The following is a 26,639-nucleotide window of genomic DNA, read 5'->3' on the forward strand; positions in this document are numbered from 1 at the left end:
CTTGTGAACCATGCTGGAAGTGTCATCAGATGAGGGCAGTATCGGGCAGATGTCTTGGCCCTCTCCACCAGTCAAATATTCTACTGACACACTTCATCAAAGCTCACACACGAATAATGGAAGAGGTAATGGGCAACGATTGGAAAGTTGCCAACTCCTTCAGGAAAGGTGAACAGTGATTGGAAATTGGCAAGAAAAACAAAAATAGGAACCCAATGTTCATTTCCAGTATTTTGTTTGCATCTTAGTATTTTGTTTGCATCTTAAAAGAAAAGGATGAATTTTGTGTGGGACTTTTCATCAGAACAGGCTTCTATTATTTGAAGTTATTCCAAGATTGCAGTTTGTACATGTTGTTGGGCAATACATGAGGATCCAAGCTTTGCATGTGACCTATGAAGTGCTTAGCAAAGGCACTGCAAAAAAGCATCTTTTTTAAGGAAACAGTAATTTTATTACCTTATACAATGGGCGTCTAACATCTATAGGACAATTTTGTATTACTTCATCAACTACATCTGAAATCGGTTGCATAAAGTCCGGATTTGCAAACTGTGAAAGCAAAACACAATTTTAGTTTTCATTTTTTACAAAAAACAGTGCATGAAACGTCAATTAAATTCACAATTAAGTTCCAAACCAAAATAAAGCATCCCGCTCTTTGGTAAAAGAAAAAGTGTATGGGATACTAGGTTTTAAAAATACAGGTGCAGCGTTGGATACCGTGGGTAGCACTCTACCGCCTAATGTGGCTTCACCCTTCGGTTAGTACCGTCACTCCCTCTCTGCTGCTAAATCCCATTACTCTGGGGTCATCCTGTAGAACAACCATCCCCTTCATCATCATTTAACCTTCTCACTCTGTACCTTGTCTTGAATACTAAAAGCGAGGAACCCATGGACTTGGTTTCGAACACTGAGCTAGATCGTTCTGGAAAAATAACAGCATGATAACACACTCCGCTTTTAACGGGCAAATTGGCCAACAAATTCAGGAGATGAAGAGATACGCCGTGAGTTACGAATCTTCAGGACTTGCTGGTCGATTTACGTCACTCCGCCATTATCTTCGCACAAATGGTACCTCGCCCTTAACCTCCCTGTTATTTTTAAGAACTTGCTGGATTTGCACATTAATTGCCCATAAAACTCACCACAGAAAGTTAGGCCTAGTAATTAGGAGTGCAAGTACTCCTTCAACAACATAATAATTGTTAATGCAATGCCAATCAACCTCTCTGGCCCAGAAAGTGAATAAGTTAAACTGTTCAATTTCATTCCATGCATGTATTAAATTCTTAGAGATTTTAAAAAATGTACATTTTAAATTTTACCTTTTTTTCTTATTTTTCCTATGTCTTTTTTCCTCTCTCTCAATCCAATCTTTCTTTCCTTCTCTATTTCTCTTTTTGTACCCAATTTGACTCTTATTCACCCTCCTTCTCAATCGTCCTTCTGTTTCTCTCAATCTTAAATCATTGGTTAAGGAATACACTGTTGGTCCCGCTGTTCACCCAAGTCCCAGATGCCCCTTTAACCCCACAGCTCGCATTTCTAGCAAATTACGGCGGCAAAAAAATTGTGAGCTGAAGGGTGCAGGAAAATGTCTAACTAATGGCAAATACCAAGATGCCCCACTCCAACAAGACTCATCCACACAGTTGTCTTTTTCTACTCCAGGTAGACCTTCACATTTCATCCTCTTATCCCCCAGCTCTCATAAAAACCATCTCTTCTTTGAAACCCAACAACTGTTTCCTTGATCCTCCCCCAACCAAGCTCCTGAATACCCAACTTCCATTTTGTATCCCACTCATCGTTGACAGTCAACTTCTCCTTATCCGCTGAAACTGATCCAACCTCTTTTATAATGCCATGACCCCACTTTTCAAAAGCTGCCCCTTCTACCTTATCGCTAATCCAACCTCTCTCCAAGGTTCCCAACCAACTACAAAACCCCCAATCCCATCTCCAAATCACCAAAATGGAGACTGTCACAGTGAAAATAACTTTTGATATTCTGTGTGATTGAACCGAACTTGCTTTTCCTCTAAATTTCTGCTGGTCCGACACCATAAAATACTACATTCTCCTCCACCTCTCCTCCATAGTCCATCTCCAGGGATGGATCACTTGTGGACCATGTCATGAGTTATGTCACAACACAGCCATTACATCTCCTTTAAAAAGATTTCTCCTTATAACGATTTTGCCTCTCATAATCTTGCTGTCTAATTCATTCACATGCTAATCTTGAGCAATCAACTCCAAGGCTGCCGCTATGCTTTCCAATTACAGATCCAAAATTTCTATGGCCTGAAACCTGAAGCCAACTTTTACAGCTCCCGTTTGCACCTATTTGTATCTGGCCGAAACTCCAACAACTTTCCCAGACTAAATCCAGTGATATACAACCTCTGCATCTATTTACATCTAAACTGAACTTTCCAACTCACATCCAGTGCATCACACCAACACTGCATTCTTCCACCTCCAGAACACAGTTTAAGTCCTACCCCAACTCTCCCACACTGCTGCTGAATACCAGACATGCTTTCATCGACTGCTCTAATCAACTCACCAGCCCACCTCCACAAATTTCAGCTGGTCCATAGCTCCCTCACTCATGAACTCACCCACACATCCATCACCTCCATCCTTGGGAAACTCCACTGGCTCCCTGTCTTCAATTTCCAGACCCTTGTCCTCAAATCCTGCCATGGCCTGGTTCCATCCTTAGTGATGTTTTCCAGCTGTACTTCCCCACTGCACCACTGACCCTTGATTACTGCTTATTCCAAATACCGTCCTCTCCACCACTGCAGGCAGGGTGTGTATTCAGCCATTACGCTCTGCCCTCCAATTCTTTCTAAAAGCAAGAAAGGTAACATCCCTCACTGCATCTTCCTCATTCTTCAAATTAAAAGCACTTTTTACACACATTTCCTACATTACACAGTGACTACACTTCCAAAAGTACTTCATTGGCTGTAAAGCGCTTTGGGATGTCTGGTGGTCATGAAAAGTGCTATATAAATGCAAGTCTTTCTTTCAACAGAGATCTGACACATCAGCGCTCAGGAGGAAGGTATCCCTCTTGGTTTAGACTTTCATTCAGAACAGAACTGTCAAACTGCATGTCACCTCTCTCTGGCAATCAAACATTAATATTTGGTAAAATTCTGAAGAATTCACACATAGGTCATCAACAGCAGCCTTTTATAAGTATCCACAGCCCCAGTGGAAATAAACATTCCACGCTTTCAGTATGATGAATGCTTTCATTTGTCACTTTTACATTTATCTATTTTCCCTCTCCTCTTTCATCTGAGTGAAGTTAGGAAAGACAGAGTTTGACAAGTATACTCAAAGGCACAGGCACAGTGCTGCTTACTGCCTCCAAGTGCCAGTGATGTTTTTAATGACTGGAAGGTGCCGACAGGCTACTCAGCTGCTCCAAATCATGGTACAATCAAACTGTCGAGAGTTTATTTTCACTTTTGAAAGCTGACCTTTTTTCTGGCGGGGCTCACACCAACTACTTTTATACTGCACGTTGCACTCTTAGTGGCCTGAAGTGGCATTGCTCCACCCATATACTGCTTACTACTGATGCCATTTCATCATGACCCAGGTGGCCATCGTGCGGGCACCAAAAGGCACTTTGGAAGCAGATTGAGCATTCTTGCAATCTCCATTTGGAAACACCCCAGTGTTTGTGTGCCATGTGAAAACTGCCTGGATTTCAGAAGTGGCCTTGTTCTGTCATTGTAATCAAGATAAAAGTTTGTTTCATGTTACAGAATTTGCACTTCACTTCCAATTAGTCAAAATATGGAATAGGAGTTTTGTTGCAGATTAAATTCAAGATTTAATTTGGACAAGAATTTAAGGCGAGCCTAAAAAAAAAACTAGCCCTCATGACAGATCAAATATGCCTAATTGACCAGGTGACTGGAATTCATTAACTTCCCAAGGTGAAACCATGACTATCAAGATCTTGGTTTTCCATGCAAGGAATTCCATTTCACTAAAATGCAATGGTTTAATTTTCCATGCCGCAAATATCACAGGAATTTGTGTTTGAAACCAAGTTTACGAATTCAGATAGTACGACATACAAAATGCTATTGGGGGGGAAGAAGGAATATTGGCTAAAAGCTGTTCATCAAAGAAACCATTGTTCAGAGATATGTAAAAAAAATTAAATATATACCCCTTCAGAGCTACATTTTAACCCTAATTTTAACTCAGGATGCAGCGTCTGAATTAAAGTAGTCCGACTTTGGAATATTTTTAAGATTCTCACCTGCACGGAGCACCTCATATGCCTCCCAAAACCCGGGAGCTAAACTGGCAATGGGTGGGAGCGCAGCATGAACGGGGAGATAGTGCCCTACCTCTATTTCAATGGGGGGAGAGGGAGGCGCATGGTTAAAAATCAGGGCTTAATTTCAGAAAATAATAGAAATACTTCAAAATCAAGATACTTCACAAGACAGCAACATTCAGGCAAAAGCAGCCCACAACCACCAAGATCTTAGTTTTTCGTGCAAGAAATTCCATTTCACAAGAGCGCAATGGCTTAATTTTCCATGCGCCCATTTATAAATACCAGTCATGTTGCGACTTACTTTCAGTTGGCAACTCTCTTGCCTCAGAGTCAGATCTTGAGGATATAATCTAGGCTGACACTTCAGTGCAGTACTCGAGGGAGTGCTGTATTGTCAGGAGGTACATTCTCAAATTAAATTTTAAATCAAGGTCCAAATTACACATTGAGGTGAACGTAAAAAGAACCTATAGCATTATTTGAAAAGCATAGCGATCTCCCAGTGTCCTGGCCAACATTCTTCCCTCATCCTCCTGCCCTTACCCGGTCTGGCCTATGTGACTCCAGCACCACGCCAACGTGGTTGACTCATACAGCCCTCTGAAATGACCTAGCAAGCCACTCAGTTGCATTAAACCGCTACTGTAGCAGTTCAAGAAGGTGGCAGCTCACCACCACCTTCTCACCTAGGAATGGACAATAAATGCTGGCCTTGCCAATGATGCCCACATTCCAAGAATAATAAAAACTGCCACCACTAAATAAATGTACTGGTCATTTATCGCATTACTGTTTGTGGGATCTTTCTGTGCACAAAATGGCTAATTGTTCCCCTACACAACAACAGTGACTTCTCTTCAAAGTAATATGGTATTTGAAATGCTTTCAGGTGCCTCAATAGACATGATTATATAAACACAAATTATTTTTTGCTTTTCCTAGACTCAAAGCTGCTAGAAAAGATTTGCCTGCCAGCATTGCAAGGGGACCGCTCTGGGTCAGAAAGGCAGATCTTAGACATTGCCATGTTGGGCTGCAGCAGTAGCTACTGCAAGCACCCTGAAGATCTGGCTGCATGCAACGCTGTGCTCAAGTACCAACATTTTGTAAAATCATGAAAGAATAAATGAAAGCATAGAATTCAAATTGCTTTCTGGAAAAAAAAGATGCATTTGACCACACAGAAAGTGTAGTTGGAGTGATCCAACAATGGGCAAAAAAACAATAGATCAGCCCATGGAGAGCCATCTCTGTACAGTGCAGAAGAGTCCAATGGGTACCTTTCAGCACTAATTTCAGACGATAGAACAATTTTTCCTTACTGGAACTATGTTGCTTCTCCTTAGGAACCCATTACATCAACTTGTCTTGCTCCAATGGTAAGTGCAAGATAGGAAATGAGGAATTGGGCTATATCTAGATGGATCACTGTATTTACTCAAGAGATTGTACATTAGGAAAATAATAATTCAGTAATTTTCATCCACAGATCAAGCACACATCTAGATCATGGCCAAAAAATGCCAATCCAGGCCGACTTGAATAACCTACCATCAATCCTTCACAAATCTAGATTTTGAGTCGTAACCGAAGCCCTTCAGCGATCTCCCCTCAGACTTGATGATCGATGGCGAAATGCTTGGAAGAACTGTGACATACGGAATGGATTCCATATAGAGAACCCCACAGCACTTCAACCTGAAGGATCAAACCTCCCTCGCAAACAGTGAACAATCATCAACCGCCTCAGAACTGGTCATGGTAGATGCTGCCACCTTCTCCATAGATGGAAGATTAAAGCATCCCCATCATGCCACTGTGGCGCTCCTGATCAGACCCTGGAGCACATCATGAGCACTGTCCTCGAGGAAATTCGCAGGCAGCCTACAAGATATCCACGCTGTTACACCGGAAGCTTTGGCCTGGATATCTGACTTAGATATTGACATTTGATTTACTTTGTTACTACTATACGAAAGCAGAAGATGGCCTCAAATTTGATTTCTACTTTTCTGTCAAAGATGTAGTGGCATCATCAACAACGTATAGAACCCCAAAAAAACAAAATCAGAACGATGGTAAATACTTTTCAATCACCTCAGGATGGAAGAAAATTTCAGGTCCCAGGAACCTCTCATAGCCCACATCTACAGCAAATTGTCGCTTGCTGATAGCATTGATACCAATGTACGGCTTGATCCATTTCCCAGGATCAGTATCGTATTTAGTGAATTCTTTAACTATATCGGGACAGATATAACAGTATCTCTCCTACAAAAAAAATACAAAAGCAGATATCAGAACGTGTGAGCAAAATAAAGATTAAACACAAAATACCAATCACAACTGGATATTCTGACTAAATTCTGTGACAGACGTGACATAAGTAAAAGTGCCTTATGACAAAGAGCAAAATTAATCTTGGTTCTAGCTAATTGACCAAATGTTTGGAAGATTCAATAAAAAGGCGTTGTTTGTGTACAGAATCATGTATAATAAATTACAAACAAAAAAAATGTAAAATCAGAAATGAATAAAAAATAAAACTACCCCCGACAGAATTGTAGGGGAGGCTTTCCACTTTGACAATCCTGGTACATATTGGAAATGCATATTGGGAAATTGCGCACCACCAAATTAGTGAATTTCCATCCATTAATTTCCTAATAAGAACATAACAACAACAACTTGTATTTATATAGCGCCTTTAATATAGTGAAACATCCCAAGGTGCTTCACAGGAGTATTATGAGATAAAAAATTTGTCACCAAGCCACATAAGCAGGTGACCAAAAGCTTGGTCAAAGAGGTATGTTTTAAGGAGAGTCTTGAAGGAGGAAAGAGCGGTAGAGAGGCGAAGTGGTTTAGGCAGGGGGCTCTAGAGCTTGGGGCCTAGGCAACAGAAGGCAAGGTCACCAATGGTTGAGCGATTATAATCAGGGATGCTCAAGAGGGCAGAATTAGAGGAGTGCAGACATCTCAGGGGATTGTGGGGCTGGAGGAAATTACAGAGATAGGGAGGGGCGAGGCTATGGAGGGATTTGAAAATAAGGTGAAGAATTTTTAAATCGAGGCGCTGCTTAATTGGAAGTCAATGTAGGTCAGCGAGCACAGGGATGATGAGTGAGTGGGACTTGGTGTGAGTTCGGACAAGGGCAGCTGAGTTTTGGCTCACCTCTAGTTTATGTAGGATAGAATGTGGAAGGCACACCAGCAGTGCGTTGGAATAGTCAAGTCTAGAGGTAACAAAGGCATGGATGAGGGCTTCAGCAGTGGATGAGCGGAGGTGAGGGCAGAGACAGGCGGTATTACAGAGGTGGAAATAGGCGGTCTTAGTTATGCTGCAGATATGTGGTCGAAAGCTCATTTCAGAGTCAAATATGACACCAACGCTGCGAAGTTCAGACAGAAGCTGTGGAGAGGGAGGGAGTCAGTGGCTAGGGAACGGAGTTTGTGGCGGGGACTGAAAACAATGGCTTCAGGCTTACCAATATTCAATTGGAGAAAAAAAACATAAGTATTAGGAGCAGAAGTCGGCCATACTGCCCCACAAGCCTGCACCGTCATTCAATAAGACCATGGCTGATCATCGACCTCAACTCCACTTTCCCACATGATCTCCATATCCCTTGATTCCCCTTGAGTCCAAAAATCTATCTATCTTAGCTTTGGATATACTCAAAGACTCAGCATACAAAACCCCTGGGGCAGAGAATTCCAAAGATCCACAACCCTCTGAGTGAAGAAATTCCTCCTCATCTCAATCTTAAATGACCTACCTCTTACCCTAACAGGGGTTCCCAGCATGTGCCAGAATAGTAAAGCTGAAAATCTCCCCTTATACAAGTGGTTCATCAAACCACTTCAATTATGATATCGAAAGAAATAAACTGCCTACTTTCAATTTAAATTTGAAAATAAAATCAATTTTCTATCTTCCACTTATACAGGTTGAACCTCTCTTATCCAGCACCCTCGGGACCTGGCCTGTACCGGATAAGGGATTTTGCCGGACAAGGAGAGTTCATGTTAAATTGGATGGTACGGGTAATGAGCAAGGGGATATTGGGGCTGGCTGGCTTGGGGCTGGGAGTGCGGCAGAGAGATCGTGGGGTGGGGGGGGGGGGGTACAGTGGATCGTGGGGTCAGGCCAGCTATTGTGGGAGTTGGCAACGAGGAAGGACATCAATTTGTTCAAGTCGGAGTTCTGCGCATGCGTCACCCGGTGGCCGGGAATGGTGCCGGACGAGGGGTGGTTCTGGATAAGGGAGTCCCGGATAAGGGAGGTGCAACCTGTATTATACGGTCAGTGATTTTGATTGCATAAATGTCGGCAAGCTAGAAAATAAAAATGGGGCTAAAAACAGAAAATGCTGGAAATACTTAGCAAGTCAAGCAGCATCTGAGGAAAGAGAAACAGATTAATGTTTTCAAGTCGGTAATCTTTCATCAGAACTGGAAGAAGTTAAAGATTTAACACTTTATAAGCAAGTACAGAGCCAGGAAAAAAGGCAGCGGGGGTGTGAAGAAAGTACAAAATGGAAGGTCAAGGCCAAAGGGGGTGGTAATGGGATAAGAAAGAAAAGATGGAGGAGGAAATGGTTTCAGTAGAACCATTACCAGCACCTGCTGTCTGAAAAAATGGGAATGGTGGTTATGAGCTGAAGTTGTTGAACTCAGTGTTGAGGCCAGAGGCAGTAAAGTGCCTAATCGAACGAGAAGGGGCTAGAAATTTATTTGCAGGGTTCCTAAGGCCCTAACGTTGGGCGGCTGGTAAACTTAGCGGTGGAAGATTTTTAGCGACAGGAAAGCAAAATTCAGTTTTTGCGCCGAGAGTGGAGTGGAGCACTAAGGGAAGTGTTCCACACTTCTCTGAGGATGCTGGACCAGGTGAGCAACTGACTATCCCATGCTAAAGAGCCGGCTTCATAGCGACCTAATAGAGGCCTCTCTGGAAAAAAATTCAGAACAAAAAACACACCCTGTACATTACTCACCCCAAATAAAGTTACATCGCAAAAAAGGAATATCATTCACACTTACCTCATGCAGTCATTGTTTCCTTTAGCACCCCGGGACAGCTCTACACACCAGCTTTCTCTGGCAGAGTCGCTACGGGTGCAGCACAAACCAAATTTTGCTTCCGTGTCGATACCAGGGACGTCGCACACCGGCACAACGCACCCAGGCGATACCCCTCAGTGCCACTGGTACCGGCACAGTGAATTTGCCGAGTGGCGCGAATGTTGGCGCTCGTGGCTGCAAACCCTTAAGCGCCCCTGTAGCGTGTCGCACGGCAGGCGCTGTCCAACCAAATTTCTCCCCCAAGGGAGTTGTTCCTTGAGCTTGCGTTGAGCTTCATTGGAACAGTTTAGAAGGCAGAGGCCAGAGCGGGAGTGGGCTGGAGAATTTAAATGACAAGTGACACGCTCAGGGTCACGCTCGTGGACTGAACGCAGCTGTTCAGCAGAGTGATCGCCCAATCCGTGTTTGTTCTCCCCAATGTATAGGAGACCGCATCGTGAACAGCGAATACAGTATACTAAGTGGGAAGCAGTACAAGGAAATCGCTGTTTCACCTGGAAGGAGTGTTTGGGGCTCTGAACAGGAGGAGATTAAAGGGCAGGAGGGAAGGTGTCGGGGGAAGGGGAGCAGGTGTTGGGGGTGATGGAAGAGTGGACCAGGAAGTCGAGGGGGGAAAAAATAAAAAGGCGAGTTTGTTCTGGATTCTTACCTTGATGGCCTTGGCGGTCTCCAAGGATTGTTCAGGTGGTATTCCTATTTCCCTTTCCCTTAAGAGCTGTTGAATGAAAAAGGTAATATCTCTACCGGCAACAGGGATGTGTTTAATACAACTTCCAATGACATAACCTTCAGCCTATGGTGTTTTTGTAAAAAAAAAAGGAAGAAAAATGTTTTAAAATTAGAGAAATTTGCTTTGAAGTGAAAAAGATAATGTTACAGTTAAATCTCATTGGCGCATATCACAATATGAAACCACTAGACAGTTCCTCCTGGTAAGTTTTAGACAAACTTGGGACCAGCTAGATCATTATAGCAATCAAGGAGTTGGCTTCAAACATGTGAGTCACTGGTAATGAGGCAGTTATTAAAACTCGATCATCAGAGGAGTTACTAAACACAAGAAAGCATGTGGAAAGAAAGTTGCTTCCTTTTTGCAGACTGCGTATAATCTACCCTGTCGTGGGCTCCAATTTTGCTGATTTTTCTGGTGCTGAAGCTTAATTAAAAGATTCCCTAATGTTGGGGCACCGGCGTCTACTACCATCGCCAGAATGTTTGGCGCCATACATTCTGGCACTGGTGTACGTGTAAAAGAAGATTACGCACCATTTCAGGGCATAAGGCCAACTTTCACCACAAACAAAATTTTTTAAATCAACGTACAGACCCGAGAAACACCATAGGAAAAAGCCTTACCTGCAGTTAGAGAAATCTGCACTGGCCCACTCTTATCCCCGGCAAATGGGACTCCCTGGCTCTTATACTTAAACTTTCAGGAAATTTAAAAAGACATGAACTATATGGAAGTATGAAAATAAAAATGATAAATGTAAACTTACCAATAATGCTGCTCCTGCAATGATAACTGGAAGCAGGTCATAAAAGAAAAAATCTTCACCTTTTTCCAGCGACATTCTTAGTGGCCCAAAATCTTCCAAGAAGTCCAGGGAAGTCTTGTACATCCACCAGGTTGGGAAAATCAGCAGAAAAATTGGTGTCGTCTACTTAAACCAGCAAAAGCAGCCTTCTCCCGATTCTCCATGTAGTCGACTCCAGCCGCTGCTAGCCCCGACCAAAGGTCCTCCGCCCCTCGGCCCGCTGCTAGCCCAGGCCGAAGGTTCTACACACAAGACAGTGCAATACACTCTAGGCTCATAGGAAAGCAGCAGTGATTTCTAATAAAGACTGGACAGTACATTATATTTATTAAATAATCCCACCACAAACTTATAGGGGGCAAAATTGGTCATCTGCCTATTTCTCGGCGGTATGTCGTTTCATACCGCCGGGACGGAGTGTGCGTGATTTTCGTCATTTTTTCTCAGCGGTATGCCGAGCGGAACGGAGTGTAGCCGGCGGTGAGTCATTTTCACTCAGGAATCTTCGGGTCCCGAGTTGTGCGCGTGCACATGCTTCTGTGAAGATCCGCAACCTCCCCCCCCCCACCCCGAGAGACACAGACGAGAATCCACAGACTGCCGGCCTGAGAGCAATGTGCAGGTAAGTGTGTGGGTTGGGGGGGGGGGGGGGGGGGGGGGAAAATCAGTGGTGTGGGGGGAGATACCTATGAAGGGGGATCGCTGCTGTGAGGGGAGATTGCTGCTTGGGGGGGCGGCGGGAAAGAGATCTCGACTAGGGGTGGGGTAACAGATCGCTGGGGGGGGGGGGGGGGGGGACAGACCGGGGGGGGCGGGGGGTGAAAGATTTTTTTTAAATTACAGGTAAAGATACATCCCACCTGCTGACTGAAGATCAACTTAAAACCACCTTTTCCAGGGTGGTCTGCAGGATCGGCGGTATGTCGGTGGTAAGTGATCAATTTGCCAATTTTGAGCGCTGTCGGCGGTGTGCATGGACGGACAGTATGCATACCGCCTGGCGGTATGTCGCTGATGAATTTTCTGCCAGGCGGTATGTAGATACTTTTCAATCAATTTGACGATTTTGGGAGGTCCATCAATTTCGGGCCGTTAATGTTTTAATAGAGTGTTGGAATGATTAGGTGGACAATAATATATTTGTGGAGATATTAAATTAGCATGTTCCTGTACTAAGGTGTTCATAGATTCTGACCGGGTCAGGGTCACTGATACAAGCAATGCAGGACCATGGTGCGTGTATCAGTGACCCAGAACAAGTCAGGATCTGTAAGGGAGTGGTCTCTATGAGGGGGTCAGGTTCCCTTCTGACCAACTTGAACGGTTCGAATCGCTCCCACTCCCTTGGGTTCTAGACTCTGGATTTATTTGGGGGGTGTGACAAAAGTGCAAAGGACACTGGTTTGATGCAAAAGAGCTTTGTTTTATTACAGTCAAGGAAATACAAGCTTATTACGCTAGTAAGAAAATACAAGGCCAAACTCAAAATCGTTCTAGTAAGGGACAATACAAGGAAAGGTACGAGGTCAAACTTATAATCACTCTAAGAACCATGCACTATACATTTAAAGGGGGTTACAGTAAAATTATACCTCCCACCTCCCAATACTTAATTCTCGCTAAGCTGGACTCCAGGGCAGGCAGGGACTATGCTTACCAATTCTTTTGACAGTTAACGGTAGATTGCGGTTTCGGGGTTCGCTGGATGCGGTAGGGTCTGCTTGCCGTACCCCGAATGTCGGAGAAGACTTCTTGCTGCGCAATCTTCAGTTGGGTTGAGTCCGCTGATGTGGTAAGGTGCGTTTTGGATCTGTGGGGTAAGTACCCGTTTTCTTTGGCTAGAAATAGGTTTCTACAGTCTGTTAGGTAATGTTTTACCCATTGGTAGGTCAGGATTAGATTGTAGAGTGGAAACTTTTCGATTCTTCGTCTTTTTCCCGTTGGAGTTTTGTTCCGAGTTTGGTTGATCGCGGTGGTTTTCCGTTGATACCACATTGACTGTGGTTGGTTGCTGCCGCGATGGTGATGTTCTTCCTTCCTTCAGGACTTCGAGGTTGGAGAAGTTAGTTTACAACCGTCGCGTTGGTTTCTCTCCTTGTCGTGATGACAACAGCTTGGTCTCGGTTGTATAGCGAAGTGTGTCATCTGAGGTAGTAGCAGCCTTGTAGCTACCTAGTAACCTAACCTCTGTTGAAAACAGGGGCCAGTTATACGATTTCAGTGGTTCTAATCTTGGCGCCAAATCAGTTCAAAATCCTTTGTATAAATTTGGCGGGCTTGGCTCTTCTTTGTAATATTTTGGCGGGCTCGTTAAAGTTGATATGTCTTGGGTGGGTTGATGTTCAAAAACTGTTTCCAGATGGAAATATTAGTTTTGTAATTGCAATGTCCTTTTGTGCTTAGTTTTCGCATACAGGCTGGATTGGGCCTCTTTTTGATGTATATGTTGAAATGGTTTTCCAGACTCATGTTCCAGATTCAGGTAGCTATCTCTGGGTGATTTTGTGAGGTTAATATGTTAATGTCTCTTGTGGAGAAGGATTCTTGAATACTCATTCCTCCAGACAGGTTAACTTAGTCCTCACACCCAGGTAGCCTCACTTAATCAGGTTGTCTCCTGCCAGTTCCTTAGGCCCGCCCACAGCCTTGAATTTGTCTTTTAAAATCCAAAATTCTATTAAAGTTCGTAGTTCTTCCATAAGCACTTTAGGGTTCCAAACTTTTCGGTAGATAGTCCAAAATTAAATTTCCTTTCGAATAAGCCCAAACACTGGGGGGGTTCTTGTGAATTTTGCACCTCTTCAGTCCCCCCTGTTGACACTCCACACTCTTGAGTGTCGATCAAGGTAAGCAAAATTCGTGCTCCCGAGAGTCGACCTTCCCTACATTTACACTAGCAAAACATTACTCTGCATCCCCCGTTGAAATGCAAATGCAATTTACAGGCGAATACAATCATTAGAATTCGGTTATAGCATAGAGGGGGTATCATGTCCCTCTTTTACGCGGTTTTCACTGTAAAATAACAGTATACAGTAAAACACAGTTCTAAGGAAAATAGAATAAAAACACATAGTTACACATTCTCAAGTAACATTAAAGGTCCATAGTCAAACACATATTCAAGTTCAGTAAAATAAAAAAGTAGTGTCACATCTTTAAGTAACATTCTTACAATACTTGAGATTTTGCGGTTTACAGCAGGTAAAATCAAACACAAATTAAACATGGTAGTATGGTGTCACCCCTCCCTGCGTGATTCCCAAGTTCAGCTAAGGAGCGTACAGCACCCTTTGGTGCCTGACCTGACGGCCTCTGCGTTTCACTCGACAAGTGAGACACCATAAGTAAAGTATAATCGCGCGTTGACAAATAACTGAAGTGTGGGAAGCGATTCGGATCCAGACTGGGACCCCTATATTTCTGAAACAGTCCCACCAAGGCGAAATGGTGATCTCGAGAATCTTTTTCCCTATCTCAATCGTTTTCGGTTCTAGAGTGTAGAAGTGTTTTTGTGAGATAATTACAGCTTTTAGCAGAGCAGTAAGGTGTTCGGTTAGAGGGGGAATTGCATAGCCAAAATGTACAACATAATCCTGCAGGTTGGTAATGTTTTCCTTCACAGTGAGGTGGACAGTGGAGGTTCAGGAATGGGGACAATCCGTTCCTGGGCCACTTGAACTGATGCCTCAGGTTTGAAGCAAAAACTGCTGTCACTTACCGGACACCAGAAGTGTTCACGTTGGTAGTGGGGCGCACTGGTGGTGACACAATATGTCCCACCCACTATGTATGCTACCTGTGGAGGGACATGGTTTTGTGCCATTACCTCCATGGTACAGTTAATAGGCTGTGCGCCAGCAGCTTTAAACCCACACTGTGATTTTGAATGGGCACTTAAGTACTGGGGACATAGTATTACGTGTACACCCCGGCTCCGACACCTGGAGAGGTCAGTACCCGTCACAGCGTGCTCCCACTTTATGACATAGGGTGGGACCGTTGCGAAACGAATAACTCCAATTTTCTCCACCCGGTATACCGGTGCGGGTCGGGCTGTCCCACCCATGACCGGCATCCTTAATATGATTCCCATAATGGTGTGGTTAGATTTCCCACAGTCTACTGGTACAGGATAGGCTTCAGAGGCTAGGCGGAGCTGGCACGGGCTTAGTGAATTGCTGTATGGGTGGAGGGCTGCGAGGTCTTGTTCCTGATCCAAGAGGGGACTACACCTTGTTTTAAATCCTCCAGGTTGTTGCAGCCCTCACCCAACAACCATGCCCCACATAGTACGCACACCTCGTTCTGTGCAGCCTGATCCAAAGCTTTTCTATCCTCCCGTATGAGTGCATTCACTGTCTGTGCATGTTTTTCCAGCTCAGCCACTATTTCTTTTAAATGGACAGTCATAGCCTGGTCCTCGTGTAGTTCTGAACCTACTATGGTGTTCTCCTGTTTCAGGACTTTTCTCAATTGGGACTTTAAACTGTTCATCTGTGTTTGCAGTTCTATGTCTTCTAGGCTATTTATTACAGAGGATGCTGTATTGTAGGTAGTGAAAACGTCGTTTATGATTCCCCTTCTAGGTCTCCCTGAGCCCATGGTGTCTCTAGCAGTTAGGGTGTATAGGTCTGCTTTGTCGACATTTCCAAAGTCTAACTCATAACATTTTTCTCTAATTAGGGCCTGGTATAGCAGCTTTGTTTCCTTCAGACACCATGCAGGTAGGTGTACCTCGGTAATATTACTGAAGCTATCGCATAATGTACCCCCTGGTATAACACCTTTTCGGTCGGTACCAATACTAATCCGTTCCCAGGTCCCTTGGTGGTGGTAGGAACGCCTTTCTATTACTGTGCGTATTGGCGGGGTTGTGGGCAGGGGTTTCTTAATGTGTGCTTTTAGTTCGGTGGCGTTGATTGGGAGTGGGGAGTGTGGGACAGCGCACCTGTGTAGGCTAGAATCCCACCCCATCCCTTCTCCTTCATCTTGCCATTGCCTGGCGAAGGCGATCGATATGCCTGCGGGACAAATACTCTCTGATCCCCACATGCAAACATAAATTCCTTGTTCGGATTCCCATCATTTGTCCCAACACACTTTTACTGCTCCCCGTGTCCCCGTGATGGTGCGGTACGTATCATTACCGAGACTTTCCCAGTCCGATTCCTGGTCCTTGCTGAGTTTTCTGATCCACCACCATCTTCCCAGGGGAATGTTCCCTTTGCAATTCAAACATACACGTTTTCCCTCTGTAACACTGACTCGGGCAGCCATGATCCGCATCCGGGGGCATGGAAGTGAAGCCTCCCCGTAGGTAAAACCTTCCTGGCTGGAGTAGCGGGTAGGATTAGCTCCCAGCCACCCTGGCCATCTTTCCTCATGTGGGTAAATGAGTTCTTCCACATCTCGGGGGCCACCCCCGGCGGTTACGATCGGTGCTCTTCCTCCTGAACACCCGTAAATGAGGGATTTTTCCACGTCTCCTCGGTCGCTGCTGCCCATCCTTATCAGGGCGAGCAGAAACAGGATCCTTTCCATACTGTTCTCTTTCCTGTAGGGGCACATAAAACAGATTGTCTAGCCCTGTGAAAGCTCTCTGGCTTGACAAAGGTGACCGAGTTCCAATTTGGGCTCATAGTCTTTAATTGACTGGCTGTCTTATCCAGTTCCTTGTGGACTGATGTCTGCTTCTAACCTTTATCTCACAGTCGTTTTGCTTGTTATCTCACCGGTGCTTCTCTTAATAGCCATGCCGGTAGAATCTTCTTACTCCCGGGTATTACCTGGCCTGTTCCTCTTTTAACCGCTGCACAGGTAGATTATTTTCCTTACCCCAGTAACTAATACATATATTCTTATCATTACATAGGTGAATCTTAAACTACTCTAAATTATTCACTAAACATACTTAAATTCATATCACACTATGGGCCCAAGTTTCCACATGATTTGCGCCTGATTTTTTAGGAGCAACTGGTGGAGAAAGGACTATCTTAGAAATCGCAATTCTCCACATTTTTTTTTCTGCAGTTCTAGTCAGGTAGAACAGTTCTACTTTGGAACAGAATTTTTTCTTCAAAAGGGGGCGTGTCCGGCCACTGACGCCTGATTTCAAAGTTGCCACAGTGAAAACGTACTCCAAACTAAGTTAGAATGGAGCAAGTGAAGATTTTTGTAGAACTGAGAAAACCTGTTCTACACATTAAAAAATCAGGCGCAGGTTACAAATTAGGCGTCCAGAACGAGGTGGGGGGGGGAGGGGGGGGGGGAAGGGAACTCATTAAATTCTACAATAAATCCTTATTTATACTTCTACAAATATTATACAAATAAATCCAACCTGCATAAACATTTATAAGCAAAGAAAAGATTAAATAAACCATCTTCCTACCTGTGTGAAGGCACGGAGAATGCTGCAGTCAGCCTGAGGCGCCTGTTCTTCCCGCGGGGGGGGAGGTGCCCGTTCTTCCCGCGGGGGGTGGGGGTGGGGAAAAAGAGAGGAGGCGCCCGTTCTTTCCCGCGGCAGGGGTGGGGGGGAGGAGGGGCCTGTTATTTCCCGCGGGGGGGGGGAAGGAGGTGCCCGTTCTTCCCGCAGGGGGGGGGGAAAGAGAGGAGGCGCCCGTTCTTCCTGCGGGGGGGGGGGAAGAGAGGAGGCGCCCGTTCTTCCTGCGGGGGGGGGGGAGGAGGCGCCCGTTCTTTCCCGTGGGGGGGAGGGGGGGGAGGCGCCCGTTCTTCCCGCGGGGGGGGGGGGGGGGGAGGCGCCCGTTCTTTCCCGTGGGGGGGGGGGGGGAGGCGCCCGTTCTTCCCGCGGGGGGGGGGGGGGGGGAGGCGCCCGTTCTTTCCCGTGGGGGGGAGGGGGGGGAGGCGCCCGTTCTTCCCGCGGGGGGGGGGGGGCGGAGGCGCCCGTTCTTTCCGCGGGGGGGGGGGGCCCGTTCGTCCCGTGGGGGGGGGGGAGGCGCCCGTTCTTTCCCACGGGGGGGTGGGGGGAGGAAGCGCCCGTTCTTCCCACGGGGGGGGGGGGGGGGGAGGAGACAGTGAGAAGGCTGCAAGTGTTGATGGCAATGTGCTTTTATTAGAAAAATGTTCAAAAATTAAACAACTACAAAAATGGCCGAGTGCCAATGTTTTTTTCACACTGCGCGTGCGCTAACACTCCAACGGGCACGCGCAGCATTGCCGGCAGGAAAAAAACTAATTTAAATAGTACCCGCCCCCTCCCACTTACAAAATCGGCGCAAGTGTAGGCTCCGCCCCCCTGGGCGCCGCGCTAGGCAGACAAGGAGCTGCAGAACGCTCCAGAATCGCGAGTTTTTTTTTTAGGCGCCGTTTTAGGCGCGGAAAATGGGCGCCCAGCTCGGAGGGGCGCCCGTTTTTTATCGTGTGGAAACTTGGGCCCTATATATGTACATCTGCCATCCGTCTCCGGGTGGCAAGGTTAATTCCTGCCGCCTTTCTTTTCCCGCCGGGTGTCCAGCGAGGTCGGTAATAGGTCAGTCTGCACCGCCAGACCCGGAGTACCCTGACCGGACGTGGGTTTGAGTCCCACACTATTGGGGGAACGTCCCCTCTGGTGCTGCACCGCTTCTTTGGGGGTGGCTGCCTTTTCGTTTCTTCCCCTGGGGGTTCTACCTGATCGAGGGCTACGAGCTGGAACTCTCACTTGGTGGCTGGTCCACCGCTATCTCTTCTGAGGTCTCTCGCTGCCCGAGGCTACCGGCTGGGTGTCCCTGCTCGCGGGCTGGTCTCTGACCTTCGGTGCCCTTTTGCGACTGGTCCCTTTCCCGGGGCTGAACCATTTAAATTGGGGCGCTGGTGACCACGGTGTCTTTGGCCGTGGTGTGCGGGGAGTCCTTCTTAAGGCTCCGGCTGCTGGGGGTGCGTCCGAGTCCCAAATGATTGGGGGGGGACAGCTCCTCCAGTAACACAGTCCACCACCCCTCTAAGTGCAGTCTGTGGGTCTGCCAGGTCCCCTGTGGGATTTCCACAGTCGGGGGCTGTTGGTTGGGGGTTCCTGTCTTTAGTTCAGTTTACAGTTTTTGACTGGTCCTTACGTTTAGCTGCTGCCCCTGGGTTGAAAAGTTTGCACTGATTTATGTGGAACCACTTTGTTCGGTGGGGCAATTTTATGGCATAGACCATGGGGCTTGCCTTGTCGACAATGTGGTATGGTCCCATGTACAGTGCCTCAAAGACCCCTACTCTAGCCTAGTTCCTCACCATAACCTGGTCCCCTATCTCCCACTCGTGGTGCTTGCGGGGTTCTAGCAGCAGTCGGTTGCTCCGATGCTGTTTTCCCATGTTGTTAGCAATCTGCCAGTGAATCTGTTTAAGGTGTTCAAACAGATTACTGACAAAGCTGTCCCGGATCACTTCCCTAAGCTGACCTTCCGTGAGTCCCGGAGCTAACACATGGGTGGGGGTTCGCATGGCTCTGCCGGTCATGAGCTCGTACGGGGAGTACCCCGTGCTCTTTGACTGGCTGGCCTGGATCCCCATGAGGACCAGTGGTAGGACCTCTACCCACCCTTTAGGTGAGTCCCCTGTCTCTTTGCACAGCCTTTCTTTGATAGTGCAGTTTAAATGCTCCACAGGCCCGGATGACTGCGGGTTGTGGGCGACATGCCACTTCCCTTTGATGCCGGGCACCTTAAGGGTCTCCTGCATCACCTGCCCGGTGAAGTGACTCCCTGGGTCAGACTCCACGTATTGTGGTAGTCTCCATCGAGAGAAAACTTCTGGCTGTTCCCAGGGCAGTAGCTGTTCAGCATGGGAAGGCTTCCACCCATTTGGTGAATACATCCACCAATACTAGGCAATACTTATAGCCTCCCTGGGCAGTGGATAGGGGCCCGATGTAGTCAATTTGGATCGACTGCCAGGGTCCCTCTACCCTCCTGATATGTCCCATCAACACCTTTCTTTTCTGGGGGTCGGGGTTGTTGGCCGCGCACAGCAGACAACTAGCACAGAACTCACGAACATCTTACCCGAGTCCTGGCCACCACCCTGCCTGGTCCACTTGTTGCCAAGTGGTCTCAGGTCCAGGGTGTCCTGCTCCTGGATCCTCGTGGGCCAGCTGGAGGAATTCTCTCCGGTGTTGTTGCTCCCCACTGAACAGCATGCCTTCTTTAATGGCAATTGCTGCAGTGCCATACGGGCCGTCTATCCTTTCCCCTTTAGCTAGCGTGTTCAGGACAGTTTTTAGGACGGGGTCTTAGGTCTGAACCATTTTCAGGTCCGGGGGCAAAGCTATCCCCGCCGTCCCTATCCTGCCCCTGGCTGCTACGATGGGTCCTGGGTTGTACGGATCCCAGAGCTTGCCCGTGCAGGCCCCCTGCTTGGCTAACATGTCAGCCTGTTGGTTTCCCTCGCTACGGGGTTCGGTGGTGGAATGAGCCTTCACTTTATGTATGTAGATATTCCCTTCCTCCCCTACGGCTTTCATGATCTTTTCCAGCAGGGGCTTAATTGCCGGGGGTCTCCCTGCAATGTCTGCAGATGTGTATCCGCGGCGGGACCAGATAGCCAGGTACTCCGTACACGAATTGCATGTGAACATACTGTCTGAGCAAATCGTGTATGGGGTAGGGAATTCTTCGGGGTGTGTGACTACGTACACCACCACAGACAGTTCAGCATGCTGGGCGCTCATAGTACTGGGGAGTTTAATCGCCAGGGCAATGCCTGCCTCGGGGTCATAAACTCCGCAGCCTGTGAGTTGTTCACCCGCAGGTACCATGTTGAACCGTCCACATAGATCTCTCGGCCTGTGGGGTGTAACCCAGCCCGAAAAGCCTATGTTAATTTCCCATAACCCTTCTACGGAACACTGGTGGGCTGTCCCTGGATAAATCATGTTGGCTGCGAGTCATGGCTCGCAGAGAGCCCTTTACCCTTAGGTCCATTTGAGAGAGGAGCAGGGTCCAGCGAGCAATGCCGGCACTGCTCACTGTTCCGTCCTTGATTCTCCTGTCCAGGAGCATTTGGGTGGGCATATGGTGGGTAAGGAGTGTGACAGGGGACCCCCCTGTGAAGATCAGTGATCTTTTCACAGCCCAGTGAGTGGCTAGGAGATGCCGCTCACAGTTGGAGTATCCCTTCTCCACGTCTGTGAGTATCCTGGAGGAGTAGATCACTGGTCTCAGCCGGCCGTGCCGTTCTTGGAGCAGTACTGCGCTCAGGCTGTCCCCACTGGTTGCTACCTCCAGGAAAAACTCTTTACCCCCATCTATGGCCTCTAAAGCTGGCGCGGCCTGCAGGTCTTTCTTGAGTTGGATAAATGCTGCCTCACAACCTTTGTCCCATTCCCACTCCACTCCCTTGTGTAGGAGTCGGAGCAGAGGGGCTGCTGTGGCTTCATAATCCTCAATGAAATCTCTGCAGTACCCGGTTAGCCCTAGAAAAGATCTTACTCCTGTTACTGTGTTGGGGGCGGGTATCTTCTGCACTGCTTCCTTTCTAGCTTTGTCAATGTGTCTTTTCCCAGAGCGCACAGCCAGTCCCAGGAATTTTACTTCCTTCAGGCCGATCAGTCATTCTGTTTCTTTCATCAGCTCCAGCAGTTCAGCCAGCAGTGGGCCATGCTCCTCTCCCTCATCAGTGAACAGGAGCAGGTCATCCACATACTGTACTAACTGCTGGGGTCTGCCAAAGCTCTTTAAACAGTTGGCCATACACTGATGGAAAATACTGGGGCTGTTGTGGAAGCCCTGAGGGAGACAGTTCCAAGTGTATTGCTGTCCCTTAAAGGTAAAAGCAAACTTGTACTGATCTTCCCTTCTTAAAGGTATGGACCAGAACCCGTTGGAAATATCCAGCACCGTGAAGGTGGTTGTGGAGGCTGGGGTACTTCCAATAAGGTCGGCAACAGCAGCAACGGTGGGTGCACAGGCGGGTACTCGATAGTCCACCGTGGCTCTCCAGGAGTTGTCCGGTTTCTTAACCGGCCACAATGGAGAGTTCACATGGGTAGCTATTGGTCTCAATACCCCCTGTTTAACTAAAGAACCCAAGGCTGTTTCCATGTCTGCCTCCGCCTCCCTGGGGAAGTTGTACTGTTTCGGTGGTCGGGTCATGGGGTCCCCATCTATGCTAACCTCGACCCCGTTTATTCTCCGCGTGTTTGTGAGTGGCAAAAGCTGCAAGGTTTTTCCTCACATATTCTTGGTACTCTATCAGGGTGTTACTGACCAGTGATTCAAAGTCGTAACCCTCCTTTGGTTTCATGGTGCACAATGTCCCTTTTCCCTGTTTTCCCGGGATAATCATCACCTCACTCTCCTGTCCTGTGTAGACTGACCCCCAAAGACAGCGGTTTCTTAAATCCACTAGGATCCCGTGGCCTCGGATGAAGTCAGCTCCCAGGATCCCTCTCCCTTCCTACTCCCACTTCATTAGGACACAAGTCCACTTAGTGTGGAGTGTACCTAAACGAATGGAGAGCGGAACGGAGAATGAGCCAATCTGTTCAGTGCCTGTGAAACCCACCAAGCTGTCGGGGACCCCGTTAGGCAGAGGTGAGGCGACAGGATTAGCTGCATAGACAAGGGTGCTTGAGGCACCGGTGTCCAGCAGGTAAGTCCCTTTCACCTTTTCCACTTCCATCTGAACGGTCGGTCTCCCCCACACATCATACTCGAGGGCACACAGGTGGACAGGCTGCGCCTGTCCTAGTCACGGTTTTGGTTGGGAAGGGACAGATGGGATTTTGGTACCAGTGGCGGTGGCTACCTTCCCAGGTCCATCTAACATGGCTCGGAGTGAGTTGGCGGGGGGGGGCTGGCTTCTCGGCCTCGGCCTTTTTGGCCGGGGCTGGAGAATTCTTTCCTGCGCTATCCTTCCAAGGATTTCTACAATCCTTTCTCCAGTGCCCACTCTTTCCGCACCCAAAGCAGGTACGTTTTGTATCGGAGGGGTTGCCGCCCCCCCCCACCCCCCGTGGTGCCATTCCCTCTTATCTTGGCTAGGTCGGATTTCATGAACCCTTCCCTTTTGTGGGTGCTCTTCTGTCCCTCTGCCGTTTCTGTAAGCTAGGGTCAGTTGCCTAAGCACTCCCTGTTCGGTGGCTTGGGGATCTCTTGTGTCGAACCAGGCCTCAGCCTTGGTTCTTATTCTTTAACTACTAGGCTTCGGAGCCAGTGCGCTAATTCTTCCAGGCTTAAGTTATCTCTGTCTATGTCCTCACTACAGGCGCTTTTGTACACAGGCCACAGTCGGTCTGCGAAAGCCTGTGGGGTTTCTCCTGTGAGCCGCACCGTTTTCTCTACTCTAGAGAAGGGACTCTCGTCATTTCAGCCCATAGCTTCTAAAATGTCCTTTTGGACGGCAGCAAGTGTTTTCTGTCCTCTTTTGCTCTCATTAGAGGGGGACTGGTACAGTTTGCTATCTAGGGATAGGAGAAGCATCTTTGCCATTTCTGCATCATCGCATCCATTAATATCCCCTGCCTGTTCCACCTCCACAAAGTGAACCGAGGGGTCTCCCTTTGGAGTTAGCTTTCCCAGGTGGCTTATCATAGCCCTAAGTTGTTGGGGAGTGTGGGGAACACAAACTGACTTTCCAGGGGCCCTGGACCCCCGGCGCTGGTGAGCGGGCCAAACTTCTGTTGCCGGACCGGGCACATTGGCCTTGGTTCTGGCTCTCTCTGTTCTGGCTCGCCGCCCTCTCCTCCCTGCTACCAAGCCGAGCTGAAACTCAGTGCTACAGGTGGTGGTGGGTCACTATCCCTGTCCGCCTCAGCAACTGATTTGCCCTCCTGCTGCTGCACCGGTGTTGTCATCGGTGTCACAGTGGTGGCCGGGTAGTTTCCTCCTTCTCTTCCAGGTTTACCTGGGGCGTACCCGGGCTTATTAGGCATACCATGCCTTTTGCCTTGGATAGAGCAAGGTTTGAACTTTAATTTGTTGCTGGCAAGGACCGTGGTCTCCCGAATCAAACCCATTAGTGCTAGCTACTTTATACACTGCTTGCACATCTTTGAATCTTTTAATCTTTCCTGGAGCTCTTTTACTTGCAGGGTGAGGCGAGTGCTTTCCTCCCTCAGTGACTTTTCATTACTTTTGGCCTCGGTAACCTGACATTGAAAATAGTCCTGACTGTTTTTAAACCTTTCCATTATTTGGGTCCTTTCCTGTTTTAGCTTACGGAGTTCTCCCGATAATCTTTCTTCTGACATAACCCTTTCCTGGTAGTTCTCTGCGCATTCCCATAACTCTGCCTATAATGTTTCATTCATTCTGTCTAGGAGTTGGACCTGTCGCTGTAGACAGACCAACCAAATTGCTTTCTGTACTGCTTCTTTGTGATCTTTGCTTGCTGTCCACTGGGCTGCAGCGTCAGCTGGACGCTCAGCACGCAATAGACTAAGCGCCCATTCCTTAGTGACAGTGACCTTCTTATACACATAGGAGGAAATCCTCTCTTCCATTTTGGTTCTTTGCTCCAAACCAGCACTCTCCACATCACATCCCTTGTACCAGAGTCCTGCCGCGGTCGCCATTTTGTAAGGGGGTGGTCTCTATGAGGGGCTCAGGTTCCCTTCTGACCAACTTGAGCGGTTCGAATCGCTCTCACTCCCTTGGGTTCTAGACTCTGGATTTATTTTGGGGGTGTGACAAGAGTATAAAGGACACTGGTTGTGATGCAAAAGAACTTTGTTTTATTACAATCAAGGAAATATAAGCATATTATGCTTGTAAGAAAATACAAGGCAAACTTACAATTATTCTAGTAAGGGACAATACAAGGAAAGGTACAAAGTCAAACTTATAATCACTCTAAGAACCATGCACTACACATTCAAAGGGGGTTACAGTAAAATTATACCTCCCACCTCCCAATACCGAATTCTAGCTAGGCTGGACTCCAGGGCAGGCAGGGACTATGCTTACCAATTCTTTTGACAGTTAATGGTAGATCGCGGTTTCAGGGTTCGCTGGATGCGGTAGGGTCTGCTTGCCGTACCCCGAACGTCGGAGAAGACTTCTTGCTGCGCAATCTTCAGTTGGGTTGAGTCCGCTGATGCGGTAAGGTGCGTTTTGGATCTGTGGGGTAAGTACCCATTTTCTTTGGCTAGAAATAGGTTTCTACAGTCTGTTAGGTAATGTTTTACCCGTTGGTAGGTCAGGATTAGATTGTAGAGTGGAAACTTTTCGATTCTTCGGTTTTTTTCCCGTTGGAGTTTTGTTCGAGTTTGGCGATCGCTTGGTTTTCCGTTGATACCACGTTGACTATGGTCGGGTGCTGCCGCGATGGTGATGTTCTTCCTTCCTTCAGGACTTCGAGGCTGGAGAAGTTAGTTTACAACTGTCGCGTTGGTTTCTCCCCTTATCGTGATGACAACAGCTTGGTCTCGGTTGTATAGCGAAGTGTGTCATCTGAGGTAGTAGCAGCCACCTAGCAACCTAACCTCTGTTGAAAACAGGGGCCAGTTATACGATTTCAGTGGTTCTAATCTTGGCGCCAAATCAGTTCAAAATCCTTTGTATAAATTTGGCGGGCTTGGCTCTTTGTAATATTTTGGCGGGCTCGTTAAAGTTGATATGTCTTGGGTGGGTTGATGTTCAAAAACTGTTTCCTGATCGAAATATTAGTTTGGTAATTGCAATGTCCTTTTGTGCTTAGTTTTCGCTTACAGGCTGGATTGGGCCTCTTTGTGATGTATATGTTGAAATGGTTTTCCAGACCTATGTTGATGGGTAGCTATCTCTCGGTGATTTTGTGATGTTAATGTCTCTTGTGGAGAAGGATTCTCGAATACTCATTCCTCCAGACAGGTTAATTTAGTCCTCGCACCCAGGTAGCCTCACTTAATCAGGTTGTCTCCTGCCAGTTCCTTAGGCCCGCCCACAGCTTTGAATTTGTCTTTTAAAATCTAAAATTCTATTAAAGTTCGTAAGTTTTTCCATAAGCACTTTAGGGTTCCAAACCTTTTGGTCGATAGTCCCAAATTAAATTTCCTTTCGAATGAGCCCAAACACTGGGGGGGGGGGGGGGGTGGTTCTTGTGAATTTTGCACCTCCTTCAGATCCATGAACACCTTGGTACTAGAACCTGTCCCTGTATCATTTCAACTAATAGTTTGCAAGGGGTGAGGCCATTTTACATTTTTAGTCCGTTCCTTTATCCTTTAATATTTATTAGTGCAGCATTAAAAAAATGGAGTGCAGGAGTCGGGCTAAAAGTCCAAAATAACTATGTTTATTAAACATTTGTACAGCACATTTGTAATTAGTTTAACATAACTTATCTTTAAACTTTCATACCTTTAAAAACTTGAATGAATACTGTGGCAAACTTTCAAAAGATCAACCAAACCAACCAAAAACAAACAAGCTATCTATCCTCCTCCTTAGCGCTGTGCACCAATCCTGTCCCAGTAGATGCAGCTACCCCTGCGTGTGCCCGTAGTTGCAGACTTCTGCATCCTTGCCCCCCTTAACCCCAACGCGGCGTTTCTTGCTGCTGGGTTACAACAGGGACAGAGCCAAAATGCTTCATTGTGGAAGGCCCGTGTTCCTCTTCGTAATCATCCTCAGCCTCAGGATCAACTCTTGATTAGAAAACGTTCCTTGCATTAATGGCAGCCTGGGTGAGCCCCCCTATTGTCGCTACTATCTCATTCATCTGTCCCAAAAGTCTTTTCACCTGGAATGACAGTCCCCCTAACTCTACCCTTA

At 47.1% G+C, this 26,639-nt stretch overlaps 1 protein-coding gene across 2 annotated transcripts in view; it reads right to left on the reverse strand.

The window, feature by feature from the left end:
- LOC139264009 (actin-related protein 3B) overlaps window positions 1–26,639 on the reverse strand; it is a 184,602-nt gene that overhangs the window by 22,798 nt on the left and 135,165 nt on the right. Inside the window, exons 7-9 of one of the 2 annotated variants that reach the window (XM_070880112.1) lie at window positions 10,068–10,133; window positions 6,431–6,604; window positions 460–552 (exon numbers count right to left, since the gene is read on the reverse strand). In XM_070880112.1, coding sequence (XP_070736213.1) covers window positions 460–552; window positions 6,431–6,604; window positions 10,068–10,133 — 333 coding nt within the window. Of the gene's footprint in view, window positions 1–459; window positions 553–6,430; window positions 6,605–10,067; window positions 10,212–26,639 lie in introns of both variants that reach the window. The other variant, XM_070880111.1, reaches the window with a different exon arrangement.

This window comes from Pristiophorus japonicus, chromosome 5 (genome assembly GCF_044704955.1).
Source record: "Pristiophorus japonicus isolate sPriJap1 chromosome 5, sPriJap1.hap1, whole genome shotgun sequence".
NCBI classification, from domain to species: domain Eukaryota; kingdom Metazoa; phylum Chordata; class Chondrichthyes; family Pristiophoridae; genus Pristiophorus; species Pristiophorus japonicus.